General features: G+C 43.3%; 1 protein-coding gene across 4 annotated transcripts in view; it reads right to left on the reverse strand.

The window, feature by feature from the left end:
• Nucleotides 1-574: 574 nt before the first annotated feature.
• Nucleotides 575-17,139, reverse strand: part of OS9 (OS9 endoplasmic reticulum lectin) — a 29,634-nt gene continuing 13,069 nt past the window's right edge. The window contains exons 6-15 of one of the 4 annotated variants that reach the window (XM_030866485.3): nt 5,249-5,459; nt 5,034-5,135; nt 4,698-4,798; nt 4,445-4,496; nt 3,971-4,059; nt 3,493-3,768; nt 3,018-3,207; nt 1,928-2,092; nt 1,658-1,770; nt 575-1,357 (exon numbers count right to left, since the gene is read on the reverse strand). In XM_030866485.3, coding sequence (XP_030722345.1) covers nt 1,232-1,357; nt 1,658-1,770; nt 1,928-2,092; nt 3,018-3,207; nt 3,493-3,768; nt 3,971-4,059; nt 4,445-4,496; nt 4,698-4,798; nt 5,034-5,135; nt 5,249-5,459 — 1,425 coding nt within the window. In that variant the 3' untranslated portion in view covers nt 575-1,231. Of the gene's footprint in view, nt 1,358-1,657; nt 1,771-1,927; nt 2,093-3,017; nt 3,208-3,492; nt 3,769-3,970; nt 4,060-4,444; nt 4,497-4,697; nt 4,799-5,033; nt 5,139-5,248; nt 5,460-17,139 lie in introns of all 4 variants that reach the window. The other 3 variants (XM_030866484.3, XM_030866488.2, XM_030866486.2) reach the window with 3 other exon arrangements.

Raw genomic sequence — 17,139 nt, forward strand, 5'->3', positions numbered from 1 at the left:
GCACACCTGAGAGATGCGGACAGAGCAAGGGGAGAAAGTGGGGGAAGCAGGGGACCTAGATTTGCACTTGGCAATGAGGAAGAGATGGAGACACCTAACCAGGCCTGCCTACCACTGGCATACTAGGAAGCTGGCCTGTGTGGGCAGCAGCCCTCTCTCTGGGCATGGCCAAAGGTAGATGTCTTTTCTGGGAAATGAAGTGGTATGGCTGGCAGGTAGGGGGATGGAGTCTGCAGCACTGTAGGAGAGCTCGGCAGGAGGCCCCTGTGGTGGGCTAACTCGGTGTGTGCCTTGTGGCTCTCGGGATATAAAGGGGAGAAGAGAAGGGACAGAAATGGACAGATGACGAAAAGAAGGGACACCAGCACTGCAAGTGTTTCAGTCAGGGCCAGGCCAGCAGGCTTTGTTTCACCGTCCTGGTCTCTTCCTGCATACTCCAGCCCCACTGCTACTGCCGGGACTGTGGCGCACAGAATGGGATCAGAGAGCGTGCCCTCCAGCCTGAGGAGAACACCAAGTCTCCTCCCTACTGAGCCCCAAACCCACCTACCCCCTCCCAAAAGAAAAAAAAAGATTGATGGTGTGATGGTCCATTTCTTTATTTAGAAACCTGATTGTTCTAGAACATGGTGGGTGGATTCGCAGCCTACCCTTTTCATGGGATCGTGTTAGAGGTGGTGGGCAACTTTCTTCCCATTTTCTCAGCAACAGAGAGAAGGTGCTTCAACTCAGAAGCACAGACTGTAGGGAACAGTGTGGAAAGGGAAAGGGGCAGGACATCCCAAGCCAGTCTGGGGGAAGGGGGAAGGCCCTCTGAACAGGTGTAAGGCAGGAGTGGGCGTGCCTCTTGGGGCCTGCTGACCGCCCCGCACTTCTTGCTCCCCCTGCCCTGCTCCACTCAAAAGATCTCACAACGCTCTAGGTAGGGAGGGCAAAGGAACCCACAAGCTGGGAGACGACACGGGGGAAGCCGGGAGGAAAGGACGCGGGTACGGGGAGAAGCCCAGGAAAGCAAATCTCACAGGCCTAGGAGGTCTTGAGGGCGCTCTCAGCAGTAGCAGCAGCGCTCAGCCCGAGGCCCCTCCACACCCCCAGGAGGGCCTCGAGGTCCACAGCTCACAGCTCAGCTCTCCTCTGCTGTTTTGCCTCAGGACCCCGGGGGTTGCGGGGGAAGGAGGCAGGGCCAGTCTAGGAAGACTCTGGACTCCGTGGCGAGCCAAAGGCGGTGGTCTCAGAAGTCAAATTCATCCAGGTCCCCCGTGCCCTCCCCGCCCCGAGAGCCCCACACCCGGCGGTAATTGCTCTCCAGCTCTTTCTGCCGCTGCCGCTCCTTCTGCGCCTCTTCAGCTCCCTGCACCTGGTGGGAGGGCACAGGGGGGGTGAGCGGAGGCCGAGGGAGGCCCCGGGCGCTGGAGGATCCGGGAGGGCGGGCAAGCATGGGGGAGGCAGGAGCCAGCGCACACACGGCTCGTGGGGCTCTCTGGCTGAGAGCCCGATGCCCAGAACCAATAGCCTCGTCTTACGGATGAGGAAACTGAGGCTGAGCCAGCAGCGAGGCTGGGAGGTGCCTGGAGGATTCTCAACCACACCCTCAACACCTCAGCTGGTTGCGGGAGAGGGAAGGCTGGACAGGACTCGCGGGCGGGGCGCCTCTCACCAAGATATTGAAGAAGATCTCCTTGAGGTTTTTCGTGTCCTCATCAGTCAGCCAGCGCGCATCCTCCTCAGTCCCTTCAGTCCCCGGTCGGACAATTTTGATCTCAATTTTGCCTGGAAAGGATCGGGACAGCCGGTGAATAGAGAGGAGGGGTGGGAGCTTCAGCACAGGTCCTCTGCCCCCGGGCCCCCAGCCGAGGTTCCCAGCCCCTCCACTTCGGCAGCAAGCCCTTCCAACAGCTCTGAATCCAGCCCGCCCTCCAGGGCCCACCTTCGGCTGTGAGTCCCTCCCTCTCCAGCAGCTCTTTCACCAGCCCCTCGATTTGTTTCAGTTGTGGGTTTTCCCGTTTCATCTCGAGGACAGTCAGATCCTGATTGGGGCCTCCGTGATGGAGCTTGGTGACCCGGACCCGGACTCTGTGCTCAGGATCCTCCTCTTAGAGGGGGAGACACACAGGGAGACACAAAGCAGAGCCGTGACTCCAGGGTGAGGGGCTGTGGTGGTCACCTCTCCCTAAGCCATCAGTTGGTTTCGGCAGTTATTCCATCTCGAACATGTATGTGAGCTAGTGCTCAGAATAAATTAGCACCCATCACCCCACCCCGCTGCAACCCATAAAGCTCCCTGCACCAACTGCAGTCTCCCCTGTTCCCTCCCGACCCGATAATTCTGCCCACCACCTACAGGAGAACGACTGCTTTCTGAAGCAAAAATCAGGCCACCTGGGCCTGCAAAGAAGTTTGTTTTAAGAAGCAGGTTGGAAAACTGGTTTGGCACCCCACAATGTCGGGACTCAAAAGACATTTCAGTGTTTATAATAGAGAGAGTGGGATGGAAGGTTTGAGACTAGGACATTCCATTTGGAATGCCTGGTCTCCACACCCATAGGCCCCGTGGAATGGACACAAGGGGCGCAAGAGTAAGCGAACTTCGAGTCTGTCCAGGCAGCTGGCTTATGAGCAGCTGGGCTGCCCCACTGACACCCTGCTAGCTGGGGCCACTCCCTGCGCAGTGCTAGCCGTCGATAGGCAGCACCTGTCACAGATGTGCGGTCTTCCGCACACAGGCTCACATCATTCGGTTAATATCTACTGATCACCCACGAGGTGCCGGCCAAAGTGCTAGGCACTGGATGTACAGGAGCAAGCCGGCAAACAGGCACGCCAGCAAGCCAGAGGCCCTGTGGCCTCCGAAAGCTGCTTCCCAAAAGGACGACTAGGAGGTAACCAGGCGAAGGGACAGAGGTGTTGGGAAGAAGGCAAGCGCGAGAACAGTACCCCAGAAAGAGAGAGAGAGTGAGCATTCTCAGAAGGGATGAAGATGACGGACCTGGTGCTCCTTCCTGTCTGACAGTTCTCACCTGCTGGCTGGGGGGATGGGGGACGCTTCTGGGGGACAACCCTCCTTTTCTGGTGCTTCTTCATCAGCTCTGGACTCTGTTTTTCCTCCAGCCTTTTGATGAGTTTGTTGAGAGTGGATGTCAGGGCCAGCATAGCCCGATCACGCTCCGCCTCCTTCTTCAGCCCGTCTGGGTCCAGCTCTTTCTCTGTCTGGGAGGCCCAAGGTGGGGGTGGAGAGTCAAGGGTCTGCAGTGTGAGGGGCAGTCCATGCTCCACGGAGGAGTAGTATCTGAGTCTCATCCTTCTCTCTGACCCCTTTCCCCACCATCCCCCCTTTTAATTAAGTAAGCAGCTAGCGGTTCAGGGCGCCAGGTCATATGTCCCAGGCAGGCGAGGTGCTGCCCCTGTTCTCCTCCGGTCCCTGGGCCTGTCCCGCCCACAGGCGCTGGCAGCTGCGGAAGCAGCCGGCGGAAGAGTGGAGAGGGTGGAGCTCACCTCCTGGATGATGTTCTCCAGCTCCCGCTCCATGCCAGCCTTCACCTCCGCACGGAGCCGGTCTCGGTCTGACGGGAGCAGTATCCCTTCCAGTTCCTTCTCAAATTCTCCCAGCAACTGCCTTTCATCCTCATCGTCTTCTTCATCCTCATCGTCGTCCTCTTCTTCCACCTCGTTCTCATGTTCTGGATCACGCTTTTCCTTCACCTCCGGTCCCCTGGGAGCGACTTCTGCAGCACCGTCTCCAGGCTGCTCTTGGCCTGCGTCTGGCTTCCCCTGGGTGGGGATCGGGAGAAAGAGGGAGATGGTAGATGGCTGGGGTTTCTGTAGACACGTGGTGGGCAGACAAACAGGGAGGTGGTAGCGGGGGACTCAGGAGGAGTAAAGGAAGTTGAGGTCAGGCCCAGGTCAGGGGTGGTTTTCCGAATGCTCCCAGCAGGGAGGCAGGTTCCACCCCTCCCTGGAGCAGGGCCCATACCTTTCTTGTTCCACCCTTCAGCTCCTCTATCAATCGAATCAAGTCTGCCGGACTCCGAATCACTTTGACCTGCACGTTGTTCTGGAAATCTGTGATGAAAGAATAGGAACGGACCCATTGTGTCTTAAATTAATTCTGTTTTTACTTCCTAAGTAGAGGAATTGAGGAGGCCAAGGAAGGACACAGTCCGTGCCTGCAGGAACTACCTGTCCAGTGTGAGAGATAGGGCCCAACACACCCCTCCAGAGAGCGCTCATGTGGCCTAAGGGGGCCTCCCAGGTGAGAGAGAGAAGGATGCTACCAAGCTGCCGCGTCCCCTGCTCTTTCACGCACTCCTATAAAAAGGAATCTGCTGCTGGCCTGGCTGCCCAACCTCCCTCCCAGTGTTTTAGCTCTATCCCTACCCCCCACCTGCCCCCTGCAGAACCTGAAAATACATTCAAGCGGTAAAGGAGACGTGGAGGGTTCACTCACCATCGTGGGAGCCTGGCGCTGGATCCGTTGCCTCAAGGTTTGGTTCTTGCTCCTGATGAGAAGAAAAGGGCAGAGTCAAGTACGCAGGCTTATGCATGCCAACCGTACTCTTAAAGCAATGACTCTGGGTAAATGCTTCCACCCCTAGGTAAATGGAGGTCATCTCATCATAATGACCTCAGCTTGAGTGGCCCTCCAGCCCAAAGCCCAGGCTCAGCCTCATCAGAGAAACGGCTAGGAAGCTGGCTCTCACCTCAGCCTGTGCCTCCCCCGTTTCTGGCGCCTGTTCCTCTGGCTCGTGAAGCATCTTCCAGAAATCTGATTCCTTACCATCATCCTTGGCTAGGCTTGCGCCTGGAATACAGAGAACAAGGGAGAACCTGAAAGGAGGGGAGAAACAGAAGGGAGCAAATAGCATGGGGTTCGTTCTCCTCTGTTACTAAGGGGTTAGGGCCCGTAGTACTTTTTCACCCATCCCAACAGTCAGGACTGTTAAGGACAAGACACCCCTGGGTGTACAGGACGGTAACGCTGGAGAAGGGAAGAAACGGGAGACCTGTTTCATGGAACAGGTGACACAAGGGCCTACCTGCTTTCTTTTGGGGCATCACCCCAGGCTTGGTTTCACTCCATATTTGAGGGTCCAGGTCTTGCCGACCCTCTACGGCTTTGTCTCCGTACTGCTTTGAGTCTACTGAAAGACAGCGTGTAGGCAGGACAGGGACACATTCCTCTCAGCTCTTCAGTACTTCATCTTCTGCATGTCCCTCCCCATGTCTCTCCTTCCTCGTTTTAATTACTCACCAGCTTGCCTCTGAATGTAGGCCATGTACTCCTCAGGCTGCAGGGCAGGGTGGCAGAGAATGGCCTGGGGAGCAGCACTGGGTGGGGGCCGGAGGAGAGGGTGAGGGCAGAGCCGAGGAGTCCGAATGGTCAGCACGTAAGAGCAGGACAAGGGCTCATCCACTCGATCAATGTAGTCCCCAGAAATACCAGCGCCCTCGTCACAGAGGAACTGCCAGGACAGAGAGGGTGAGTAAATAGTAATTACCACCAACAATTACCATTAGTTCTCAGAGCAGCGGTCTTCCATTAAGCACTTACAGTTTGTCAGGCACTGTGCATACACTGTGCATATGGCACTTTGCATGCATTATCTCATTTAATTATCACAGAAACCCAGTAAGGGAGGTACTACTATCTCAACTCTGTGGCTCAAGAAACTTAGGTTTGAGGTGGTTGAGGGACTTATCCAGGCTGACCAGCTGCTAAGTGGTAAAAAATAGGAACTGAACTTGGGCAGCTCAACTGTAGGTAACCGGCTGATTTGTTTCACGTTATTGCTTTATATAAATACAGTATGTACATACTTTTACATATTTGATATATATTTTCATATGTATTTGAAATCTATATATTCTTTGTGTGTGTATGATTTAAAAAAAACGTCAAACAGTTCTAAGGTCCTTGTATTATTCAGAAAGAGAACAAAGATATCAATTAATGTTAGCCTTAACATTAATAAATTTAGCATACACCATTGATAAATTTAGCATACACCATTGTAATTTCTAAAGTAACTATTAAAAGTAGAAGGGAGGCCCCACTTCTGAATAGCAGCAGGAGCTCTGCAGACCCACTGCTTAGTGAAATTCCATTACCGGTGAACAGTTTTTTTAAATTCACATTTAAAATCTCTGGAAATTTTCCTAAGGACATACGACAAATTAAAAAACATCTATTCAAGAAAATCTGCTACATCTTGGACCGTGAAAGTGTGCAGTACTTGGGCCATGACCTGCTCCCTCCCTCTCTTTCCCCAACCGCCACTTCACAGCTCACTTAGACAGATGCTCCACTCCAGGTGAGTGTGGTCCAAAAAACGGGGCTTCCTATCCCCTCAGCATCCAGCCAAGGGATATGGTATTTCACCAGAGGGGCAGGCCACAAATATTTCTCAGTCCTCTCTAGTTCTGAGTTGCAGAGAATAAATTCCTGTTGAATGTGGCCAAGAGATTGAGGACTCCCTTCCTCCACCCAGCCCCACTCATAGGACAGAGGCTCTATTTCAGGTGCAGCAGGACAAGAATATTGGGCCTTGATCCCACCACAGATCACTAAAAGGGCAGAGGTTTCGCAACAGAGATGCAAACTGAGAAGACCAGAGGCTATTACCCCTGCCCAGGAGTGTCACTCTGACAGAACTGGATCACCGTCCCTGATACCAGCTCCGGAGCAGGGGCTTAGAGATTCTGCCCAGCGGAGAGGCAATCCATAAGAACAGAGAGCTCCAAAGCTCTTTCCAAAGGAACTGACTTCATGTAAAACAGAGTATGGGGAAGTTTAATCCTACGGGCACATTCAAAAAAATGAAAAATTTGATGGTAAGCACTAAAGAAGCTGATAGCATCAAAAACAACCCCTGGGGACTTCCCTGGTGGTGCAGTGGTTGAGAGTCCGCCTGCCGATGCAGGGGACACGGGTTCGTGCCCCGGTCCGGGAAGATCCCACATGCCGTGGAGCGGCTGGGCCCGTGAGCCATGGCCGCTGAGCCTGCGCGTCTGGAGCCTGTGCTCCGCAACGGGAGAGGCCACAACAGTGAGAGGCCTGCGTACCGCAAAAAAAAAAACAAACAAAAAAAACCAACCCCTGTAAAGGGGCCCAAATTTAATTGGATCAGACTATGGACCAACTTATGGCCCACATGTAACAAACTACAGAGCAATCAGCTGGCAATTAGTGGGTAAGAACAGCTGGGTATGAGACCAGCAGAGGCAGACAGGGTAACATCAGCAAGAGAGACAAAGTGAGCCCTGCTGAAACCACTGTCTTCTCGTGTGACTGTGTGCATGTCCAAGGCTGTGCCCTCAGAGAAGTGACATCAGAGGCCTCATATTGTAGGAGAAGTAGACTTCATTAAAATAGCCCAGCCAAGTCACTAAAGAAATAAACAAGCAAACAACCAAAACAAGTCTTGTGGTGGAGGGCAAGAATCAGTATTCAGACTTGCTTCAATATAATACCAAAAATGTCTGGTTTTCAACAAAAAATCACGAGATATGCAAAGAAACAATTCAGTGTGATGCATACACAGGAAAAAAGCAGGCAACAGAACATGCCTGTGAGAGGGCACAGATGTTAGATTTCACAGAGAAACATTTTTTTTAACATCTTTATTGGAGTATAATTGCTTTACAATGGTGTGTTAGTTTCTGCTTTATAATAGAGAAACATTTTAAAGTAGTCATTATAAATATGTTCAAGGAGCTAAGAACTTAAATCATACAAAGTATGTTCTCCTATAATTCAAAAAGATACATGCACCCCTGTGTTAACAGCAGCACTGTTTACAATAGCCAAGACATGGAAACAAATGTCCATCAATGGATGAATAGGATGGATGAATGGATAAAGATGATGTGGTACACATGTACAATGGAATACTACTCAGCTGTAAAAAAGGATGAAATAATGCCATTTGCAGCAACATGGATGGACCTAGAGATGACCATATTAAGTGAAGTAAGTCAGAGAAAGACAAATACATTATGATATCACATATGAATCTAAAATATTATGCAAATGAACTTATCTATGAAACAGAAATAGACTCACAGACATAAAGAACAGACTTGTGATTGCCAAGGGGGAGGGGAGGTGGAGGAGAGAAGGATTGGGAGTTTGGGATTAGCAGATGCAAACTATTATATATAGACTGGATAAACAACACGGTCCTACTGTATAGGAAACTATATTCAATATCTTTTGATAAACCACAATGGAAAAGAATTATGAAAAAGAATGTATATATAACTGAATCACTTTTCTGTACAGCAGAAATTAACACAACATTGTAAATCCAGTATACTTCAATGAAATAAATTTAAAAAGGAAAGGAGGGGCAAAGTATGTTCTCTGACCACAATGGAATGATATTAGAAATCAATAATATAAAGGAATTTGGGGGAATTCATAAATATGTGGAAATTAAACAATATACTCCTAAGTAGCCAATGGCTCAAAGAAGAAATCACAAGAAAATCAGAAAATACTAAGATGAGTGAAAACACAATGAAGACACAATATATCAAAACTTATGGAATGCAGCTAAAGCAGTGCTTAGAAGAAAATTTTTACCTGTAAAATACAAAAAAGAAGAAAGATATCAGACCCATAACCTGAAAAAGAAAAGCAAACTAAACCCAAAGCAAGCAGGGGGAAGGAAATAATACGGATTAGAACAGAAATGAATGAAATAGAGAACAGAAAAGCAATAGAGAAAATAAACTAAAAGTTGATTTTTGAAAAGATAAATAAAAGTGACAAAACTTTAACTAGATTGACCAAGAAAAAAAGAGAAGACTCAAATTAGTACAGTTGAGAATGAAAGAAGGAACATTACTACCAACCTTACAGATATAAAAAGGATTGTAAAGGAATACGATGATCACCTATATGCCAACAAATCAGATAACTCAGATGAAATGGACAAATTTCTAGAAAGACACAAACTACCAAAACTGACTCAAGAAGAAATAGACAATCTGAATAGACCAGTAACAAGTAAAGAGATTAAGTTAGTAATTAAAACACTAGCTACATAGAAAAGCTTGGGTCAGGGGGGTCTACTGATGAATTCTATCAAACATTTAAAAAATAAAAATACCAATCGGTCTCAAACTCTTCAAAAAATAGAAGAGGAGAGAATACTTCCCAACTCATTCTATGAGACAAGTATTACGCTGACACCAAATCTAGATAAAGATATCACAAAAAAGGAAACCACAGGCCAAAATCTCTCATGATTATAACCCCCCAAATCCTCAACTAGTTAAATGAATTCCACAACATATAAAAAGGATTACACACCATGGCCAAGTGGGATTTATTCCAGGAGTACAGGGTTGGGTTAACATTTTTTAAATCAATTAATTTAATTAATACATCCTATCAATAGAATAAAGGACAAAAACCACATGATTATCTCAATGGATACAGAAAAAGCATTTGACAAAATTCAAAATCTCTTCATGATCAAAACATTCAACAAACAAGGAAAAGGGGAACTTCATCGATCAGATAAAAGGCATCTATAGGACTTCCCTGGTGGCACAGCGGTTAAGAATCCACCTGCCAATGCAGGGGACACGGGTTTAATCCCTGGTCTGGGAAGATCCCACATGCCGTGGAGCAGCTAAGCCCATGCGCCACAACTACTGAGCCTGCGCTCTAGAGCCTTCAAGCCACAGCTACTGAAGCCCGTGCTCCACAACTACTGAAGCCCGCACACCTAGAGCCCGTGCTCCACAACAAGAGAAGCCACCGCAATAATCCCGCACACCTCAACAAAGAGTAGCACCTGCTCGCTGCAACTAGAGAAAGCCCGCGCACAGCAATGAAGACCCAATGCAGCCAAAAAAAAAAAAAAAAAAAAAGTAGCATTTAAAAAAAAAAAGGCATCTATGAAAAATCCACAGCTAACACTATACTTAACGGTAAAAAACTGAATGGTTTCCCCCTGAGATCAGGAACAAGAGAAGGATGTCTGCTCATGCCACTTCTATTCAACATCATGCTGGAGGTTCTGACTAGGGCAATTAGGCAAGAAAATGAAATAAAAGGCATCTAGATTAGAAAAACTAAAACTATCTTTATTTACAAGATGACCTGATCTTGCATATAGAAAATCCTAAGGAATCTACTAGAAAAAAAAAAAAATTACAATAAATGAGTTCAGTAGGTTACAGGATATAGGAATCAACTGTATTTCTATACACCTGCAATGAACAGTCCAAAAATAAAATTAATAATTACATTTGCAATAGCATCAAAGAGAATTAAGTAATTGGGAATAAATGTAGCAAAATAAGTGTAGAACTATTATTCTGAAAACTACAAAACACTAAATCAACTAGACTTCACACTTTTTTTTTTCTGCCACGTGGCTTGCAGGATCTTAGTTCCCTGACCAGGGATCAAACCCGTGCCCCCTGCACTGGAAGCACAGAGTCAACCACTGGACTGCCAGGGAACTCCCTAAATCAACTATACTTCAATTTTTAAAAAATAATAATATAAAAACAATACGACTTCCCTGGTGGCGCAGTGGTTATGAATCTGCCTGCCAATGCAGGGGACATGTGTTCCATCCCTGGTTGGGGAAGATTCCCACATGCCCCAGAGCAACTAAGCCTGTGTGCCACAACTACTGAAGCCCGCACGCCCTAGAGCCCCTGCGCTGCAACTACTGAGCCTGTGTGCTGCAACTACTGAAACCCACGTGCCTAGAGCCCATGCTCTGCAACAAGAGAAGCCACCACAATGAGAAGCCCGTGCACCACAACGAAGACCCAACGCAGCCAAAACAAAAAAACAAAAAAACCCCAATAGCTAACTATTCTTTAACACCCACTATGTCCCAGGAAAAAAACAAACCAAAACAAAAAAACTTCCAAAACTACAAAACATTGCTGAAAGAAATTAAAGACAAACAGAAGGACATCCAAGTTCACAGATTACAAGACTTAATACTGTTAAGATGACAATACTCCCCAAATTGATCTTCAGATTCAATGCAATCTCTATCAAAATTTCAGACACGTTCTTTGCAGAAATTAACAAACTGTTCCTAAAATTCATATGAAAATTCGAGGAACTCCACATAGCCAAAACAATCTTGAAAAAAAAGAACAGGATTGGATTTTGAATTGTACTTATGGATTTCAAAACTTGCTACAAAGCTACAATAATCAAGACATTGTGGTACTGACATAAGTATAAATATATAGACCAAGAAAACAGAATTGAGAGTCCAAAAATTAATTTTCACTGTTATCATCATTTGATTTTCAACAATGTTACCCAGATGATTCAGTGGGAATTATCTTTTCAACAAATGATGCTAGGTCAACTGGATATCTACAAGCAAAAGAATGAAGTTGGACTCCTACTTCCTACCATATACAAAAAATTAAATCCAACTGGATCAAAGACCTACATGTAAAACTATAAAACTCTTAGAAGGAAACATAGGTGTAAGTCTTCCTGGCAATCGTTTGTTGGATACAACATCAAAAGCACAAGTAACAACAAAAACAAAAAATAGATAAATTGGAATCCATCAAAATTAAAGGCCTTTGTGTTGCAAAGGACACCATCAAGAATGTGAACTGGAAACCCACAGAATGGGAGAAAATATTTGCAAATCACACATCTGAGAAAGGACTTGTACCCAGAATATATAAAGAAATTTTACAACTCAATAATAAAATGACACTGCAATTTTTAAATGGGCAAAAGATCTGAATAGATATTTCTCCAAAGAAGACAGACAAATTGCTAATAAGCCCATGAAAAGATGCTCCACGTCCTTAACCATCAGGGAAATGCAAATCAAAACCACAATGAGATGCCATTTCATACTTACTAGGAAGGTTATAGGCAAAAAGATGAAAAACAAGTGTTGATGGGGATGTGGAGAAACTGAAACCCTCATACACCACTTGTGGGATTATAAAATGATGCTACTGCTTTGGAAACAGTCTGGCAGTTTCTCAAAAGATTAAACATAGAATTACCATATGATCCAGCAATTCTACTCCTTGGTATGTACCAAAAGAAATGAGAACATATGTCCACGCAAAAACTTGTTCACGTATGTTAAAAGCAGCATTGTTCATAATAGCCAAAAAGTGCAAACAACCCAAGTGTTCATCAACTGATGAATGGATAAATAGAATGTGGAATATTATTTGGCAATAAAATGTAATGAAGTACATGCTATGCACAGATGACCCTTGAAAACATGGTAAATGAAAGAAGCCAGACACAAAAGGTCACACATTGCATATATATATGAAATGAAATGCCCAGAATAAGCAAATCTATAGAGTGAAAGATTAGAGGTTGTCTAGAGGGAGGATGGGGTTTGGTGCAGAGGTGGAATGGAAAGTAACTGCTAAAGGGTAGTGGATTTCTTTTCTGGTGATGACAGTGTTCTAAAATTGATTGTGGTGATGGTTGTACAACTCTGAATATACAAAAAACCACTGAATTGCACACTGAATTGTGTGGTATGTGAATTATATCTCGATAAAGATGTTATTTAAAAAAATAAAGAGCATAACTTCCCACTGAGATGAGAGAAAAAGTGGCATAATTAAGACAAAATAAAGCAAACCAAAAGCAAGAAAGGAGAGGAAAAAAAAGTGGAACAGAAGAAAGCATAAAATAAAACGTTAGACATAAGTCCAAATATACACACACACACATATAAATGGTTAAAAATACAAGTATATGCTATTTAGAGACACATTTAAAACATAAGAATATAGAAAAGATAAAAGCAAAAGGATGAAAAAAATAAGTAAACATAACTCAATGAAAGCTGTTACAGCTAATATTATCACACAAGAGACTTTAAGTAAAAAAATTACTAAGATAAAGAAGGTCAATTCATAATGTTAAAATGTTCAATTTATGAGGAAGATAATTTAAATTGTGTGTAATTCTTTATCTTCCTTATTGTCTGTCTCTCCCAACTAGAGCAGGCATTTCTGTCTGTTGTGTTCTCTGAAATATCGCTAGCAACTAGAACAGTGCCTGGCACATAGAAACACTTAATAAACATTTGTTGAACAAATTAATACATAGCCCCAAGATACAAAAGCAACAACTGACAGAATAATGATGAATAAATTCAAAGAATAATAAGGAATAACACACAAATCCATAATTATAGCAGGAGACAAAGCAGTAAGGATACAAAAGATTTGAACAATCATGACCTGAAAGACATACAGAAAACACTGTGCCTAACAGTAGAGGACACGTTCTTTTCAAGCACAAAGAATCATTCACAGAAATTGACATATACTGGACCATACAAGTCTCAACAAATTGAAACTTACATGGTCCAGGACTTGTATTTGAGGACTCAAATTAAATGGTATCACCATTAAAATCTATATAATTATGAGATATATAAGATAATCAGGGAAACAAAATTATTGAATATTTGGTGATAAGAAATTATGGTTAATTTTTTAGTGTGATATGGTATTGTGGTTATATTTTTAAAAGGGCTCTAGTCTTTTAGGGATAATACAGAAATATTTATGGATGAAATGATATGATGTCTGTAATTTGTTTCCAAATAATCTGGGAGTGGAGGTGTAGTGCAGGGGGGTGGGCAAGGGGATAGATGAAATGAGACTGGCCATATTGGCTCAAGCCAGACGACACACAGGTGGGTCACTGGACAATTATCTCTGATTCTGTGTTTTAAATTTTCCATAACAAAAATTTTAAAAAGACAATCTTTAAATATATACAACCTGCACCCAGCAATTACACTTTCAAGATACAGTTACACATATACATATGTATAATGGAATAATCTTTTGTAATGACAAAAAGTAGGGGGGAAACTATTTTAATCAGTACAGTAATGGTGACAAAATGATAGAATATTCACACAATGGAACATTATGCAAATGTGAAAACAAAGAATAAAGTTCTAGATGTACTGCCACTGAAAGATGTCTAAGAATTATTGTCAAGATATACAAAAACAAGGTGCAGAATGTCTGTTTAATATACTGTGTATTGTGTGTAAAAAAAGGGAACAGGAAATAAGAATCTCTAGTCATAATTGCTTTTAAACACACAAAGAAAGGCTGGAAGGACAAAGAATAATCTAAGCAGGGTTACTTGGGGGGCGGGGGTGGGGGGAGGGCGCGATGGGAAATGAGCAGGTGGGAGGGAAGTTTGGAGGGAAATTTTTCACTGCACACCTCTTTATAGTTTCTGGGTTTTGAGTCATGGGAAAGTATTATCCATTTGAAAATTAGATAAACTTAAAATAGGCTTAGAAAACTGTGATACATACCTAAAGTAGTACTTGGAGAGAATTTATAAGAGACGAATTATACAAGAGGAAAAGCTGGAAATGAACTAAGTATTCATTTCAAGAAGTTAGAAGAAAACAGCAAATTAAAGCTGAAAAAAGTAGAAGGAAGGAAAATAAAGGTTAGCGTGGAAATAAATACAATGGAAAACAAATACGATACAGAAGGTCAACATAGTCAAAATGAGTTCTCTGAAAAGTCTACTAAAACTGACCAACCTCTCGAGAAACTGACCAGTAACAAAAGAGCAAGGCAAAAATAACCCATGAGCAAGGAAAAGAGGAACCTAATTACAGATGCTACAGAAATTAGAAAGATAATAGAAGGATATCATGAACAACTTTATACCAATAAATCTGAAAAATGAGACAAACTAGATAAATTCCTAAAAAATATAACTTACTAAGACTGACCCAACTAGGTACAGAAAACTTTGAATATTCCTAAAATTACTAAATCAAATGAATCATAAGTTTATGATTTCCACAAATCATAAAGGGTTTCCATAAATCTTTCCACAAAGAAAACCTAGACCGAGATGATTTTCCAGGTGATTCTAGCAAACATTTAAGGAATAAAAAATTGCAATCTTACACACCCTTCAGAGTATAGAAAAAGTGAATATTTTTCAATTTATTTTCTGAGGCTAGCATAACCTTGTCACTAAAGCATGATAAGGACAGTACTAGAAGGAAAAACTACAGGTCAATATCTCTCAGGAGATACACTATACAAGATCCTTTAAAACATCACAAACTGAGCCCAACAAGATATAAAAGGATAGTCAAAGGTAATACATATGACTGAACTGGGTTCATCTCGGGAAAGCAAAATTGGTTTAACATTGGAAAAGCAATAAATAACTTAATGTCAAATCACAGATATAGAGAACAAACTAGTGGTTACCAGTGGGGAGATGAAGAGGGGGGCAATATAGGGATAGAGGATTAAGAGGTACAAACTATAATGTATAAAATAAACTACAAGGATATACTGTATAACACAGGGAATACAGCCAATATTTTATAATAACTATAAATGGAGTATAACCTTTAAAAATTGTGAATCACCATATTGTACACCTGTAATTTATATAATATAATCAACTACTATACTTCAATTTTTAAAAATGTTTTAATAAGAGCAAAAAAAATTTCTGAGTGTATAAAAAGAAGCTAACAATGGTTACCTTTTTATGGGGATGGGAAGAGACTGATGAGGGGAAAGGTGTGTTGAGGCTTTTCTCTGTATACTTTGTAAAGCATTTCTACATTGGAGCTATGAAAATTTAATACCTATTCAAAAATTAAGTATAAAATTTTTTAAGTGTGAAAAAAAATCCAAGTTAGAAAGAGAACAGAACAAACTTAAAAGAAGAAGAAGGAAAGAAATAATAAAGATAAAATAATGAAGATGTTAATGAAATAGTAATCAGACAATAGAGAGGATAAACAAAGTCAAAAGGTAGCTCTTGGACTAATAGACAAATCTCTGGCAAGACAGATCAACAAAAAGAGAAAAGGCAAAGTCAATATTAGGAATTAAAAAGGGGGTATACCTACAAAAACAGATTTTAGATAAAAATAAAACACTAATTTTATGCTAATACATTTGAAAATTTAGGAATGAAATAATGGCTTAAGAAATTATAATTTATTAATGCTTCATGACATAGTAAACCTAAAAAATTTTATTATCATTAAGTAAATTAAAACAGTAGTAAAAACCATGGCCACAATATACCAATACTGTGGTGAATTGTGGGGATGAGGCAGTTTTACAGAGTTCTCCCAAACCTTTAAAGAACAGATGAATTCCTATCTTAGCAAACTATTTCAGAGAACAAAGAAAGAGGGAAGATTCTCAAGGCACTTATGAAGCTAATATTACCTGATACCAAAAGAAGGTAAGCACAATACAAAAAAAGAAAATTATAGACCAATTCACACATGAAAATAGCTGTAAAAATCACGTATTAGGAGACTGAACATAGCAGTGTGTTAAGAATAGTTCATGACGATGGATTATCCCAGAAATGCAAGGGTAAAAAACCTTAGAAAATGTATTACTTTAATTTACCATATAAAAAAACAGAGATGAAAAACCATGGGACCCTCTTAATAGATACAGAAAAACATGTGTTAAAATTCCACAGCTTTGCATCATGAAAATATTCAGCAAATTAGGAACAGAATGGATCTTCATTCACCTGATAAAGAGAGTCTACAAAAAGCCTACAGGAAAATATGTTAATAGTGTAACTTCAGGGACTTCCCTGGTGGTCCAGTGGTTAAGACCCTGCACTCCCGGGCTTCCCTGGTGGCGCAGTGTTTAAGAATCCGCCTGCCAATGCAGGGGACACGGGTCTGAGCCCTGGTCCGGGAAGATCGTACATGCCGTGGAGCAACTAAGCCCATGCACCATAACTACTGAGCCTGCGCTCTAGAGCCTGTGCGCCACAATTACTGAGCCTGTGCTCTAGAGCCCGCGAGCCACAACTACTGAGCCCGCGCGCCTAGAGCCTGTGCTCCACAACAAGAGAAGCCTGCACACGCAACAAAAGAGTAGCCCCTGCTCGCCACAGCTAGAGAAAGCCCGCATGCAGCAATGAAGACCCAACGCAGACAAAAGTAAATAAATAAATTTATTAAAAACAAAACAAAACAAAAACCTTGGTTAAATACCCTGCGCGGGCTTCCCTGGTAGCATGGTGGTTAAGAATCCACCTGCCAATGCAGGGGACACGGGTTCGAGCCCTGGTCCAGGAAGAGCCCACATGCCGCGGAG

Source organism: Globicephala melas, chromosome 10 (genome assembly GCF_963455315.2).
Source record: "Globicephala melas chromosome 10, mGloMel1.2, whole genome shotgun sequence".
In the NCBI taxonomy this organism is placed as follows: Eukaryota; Metazoa; Chordata; class Mammalia; order Artiodactyla; family Delphinidae; genus Globicephala; species Globicephala melas.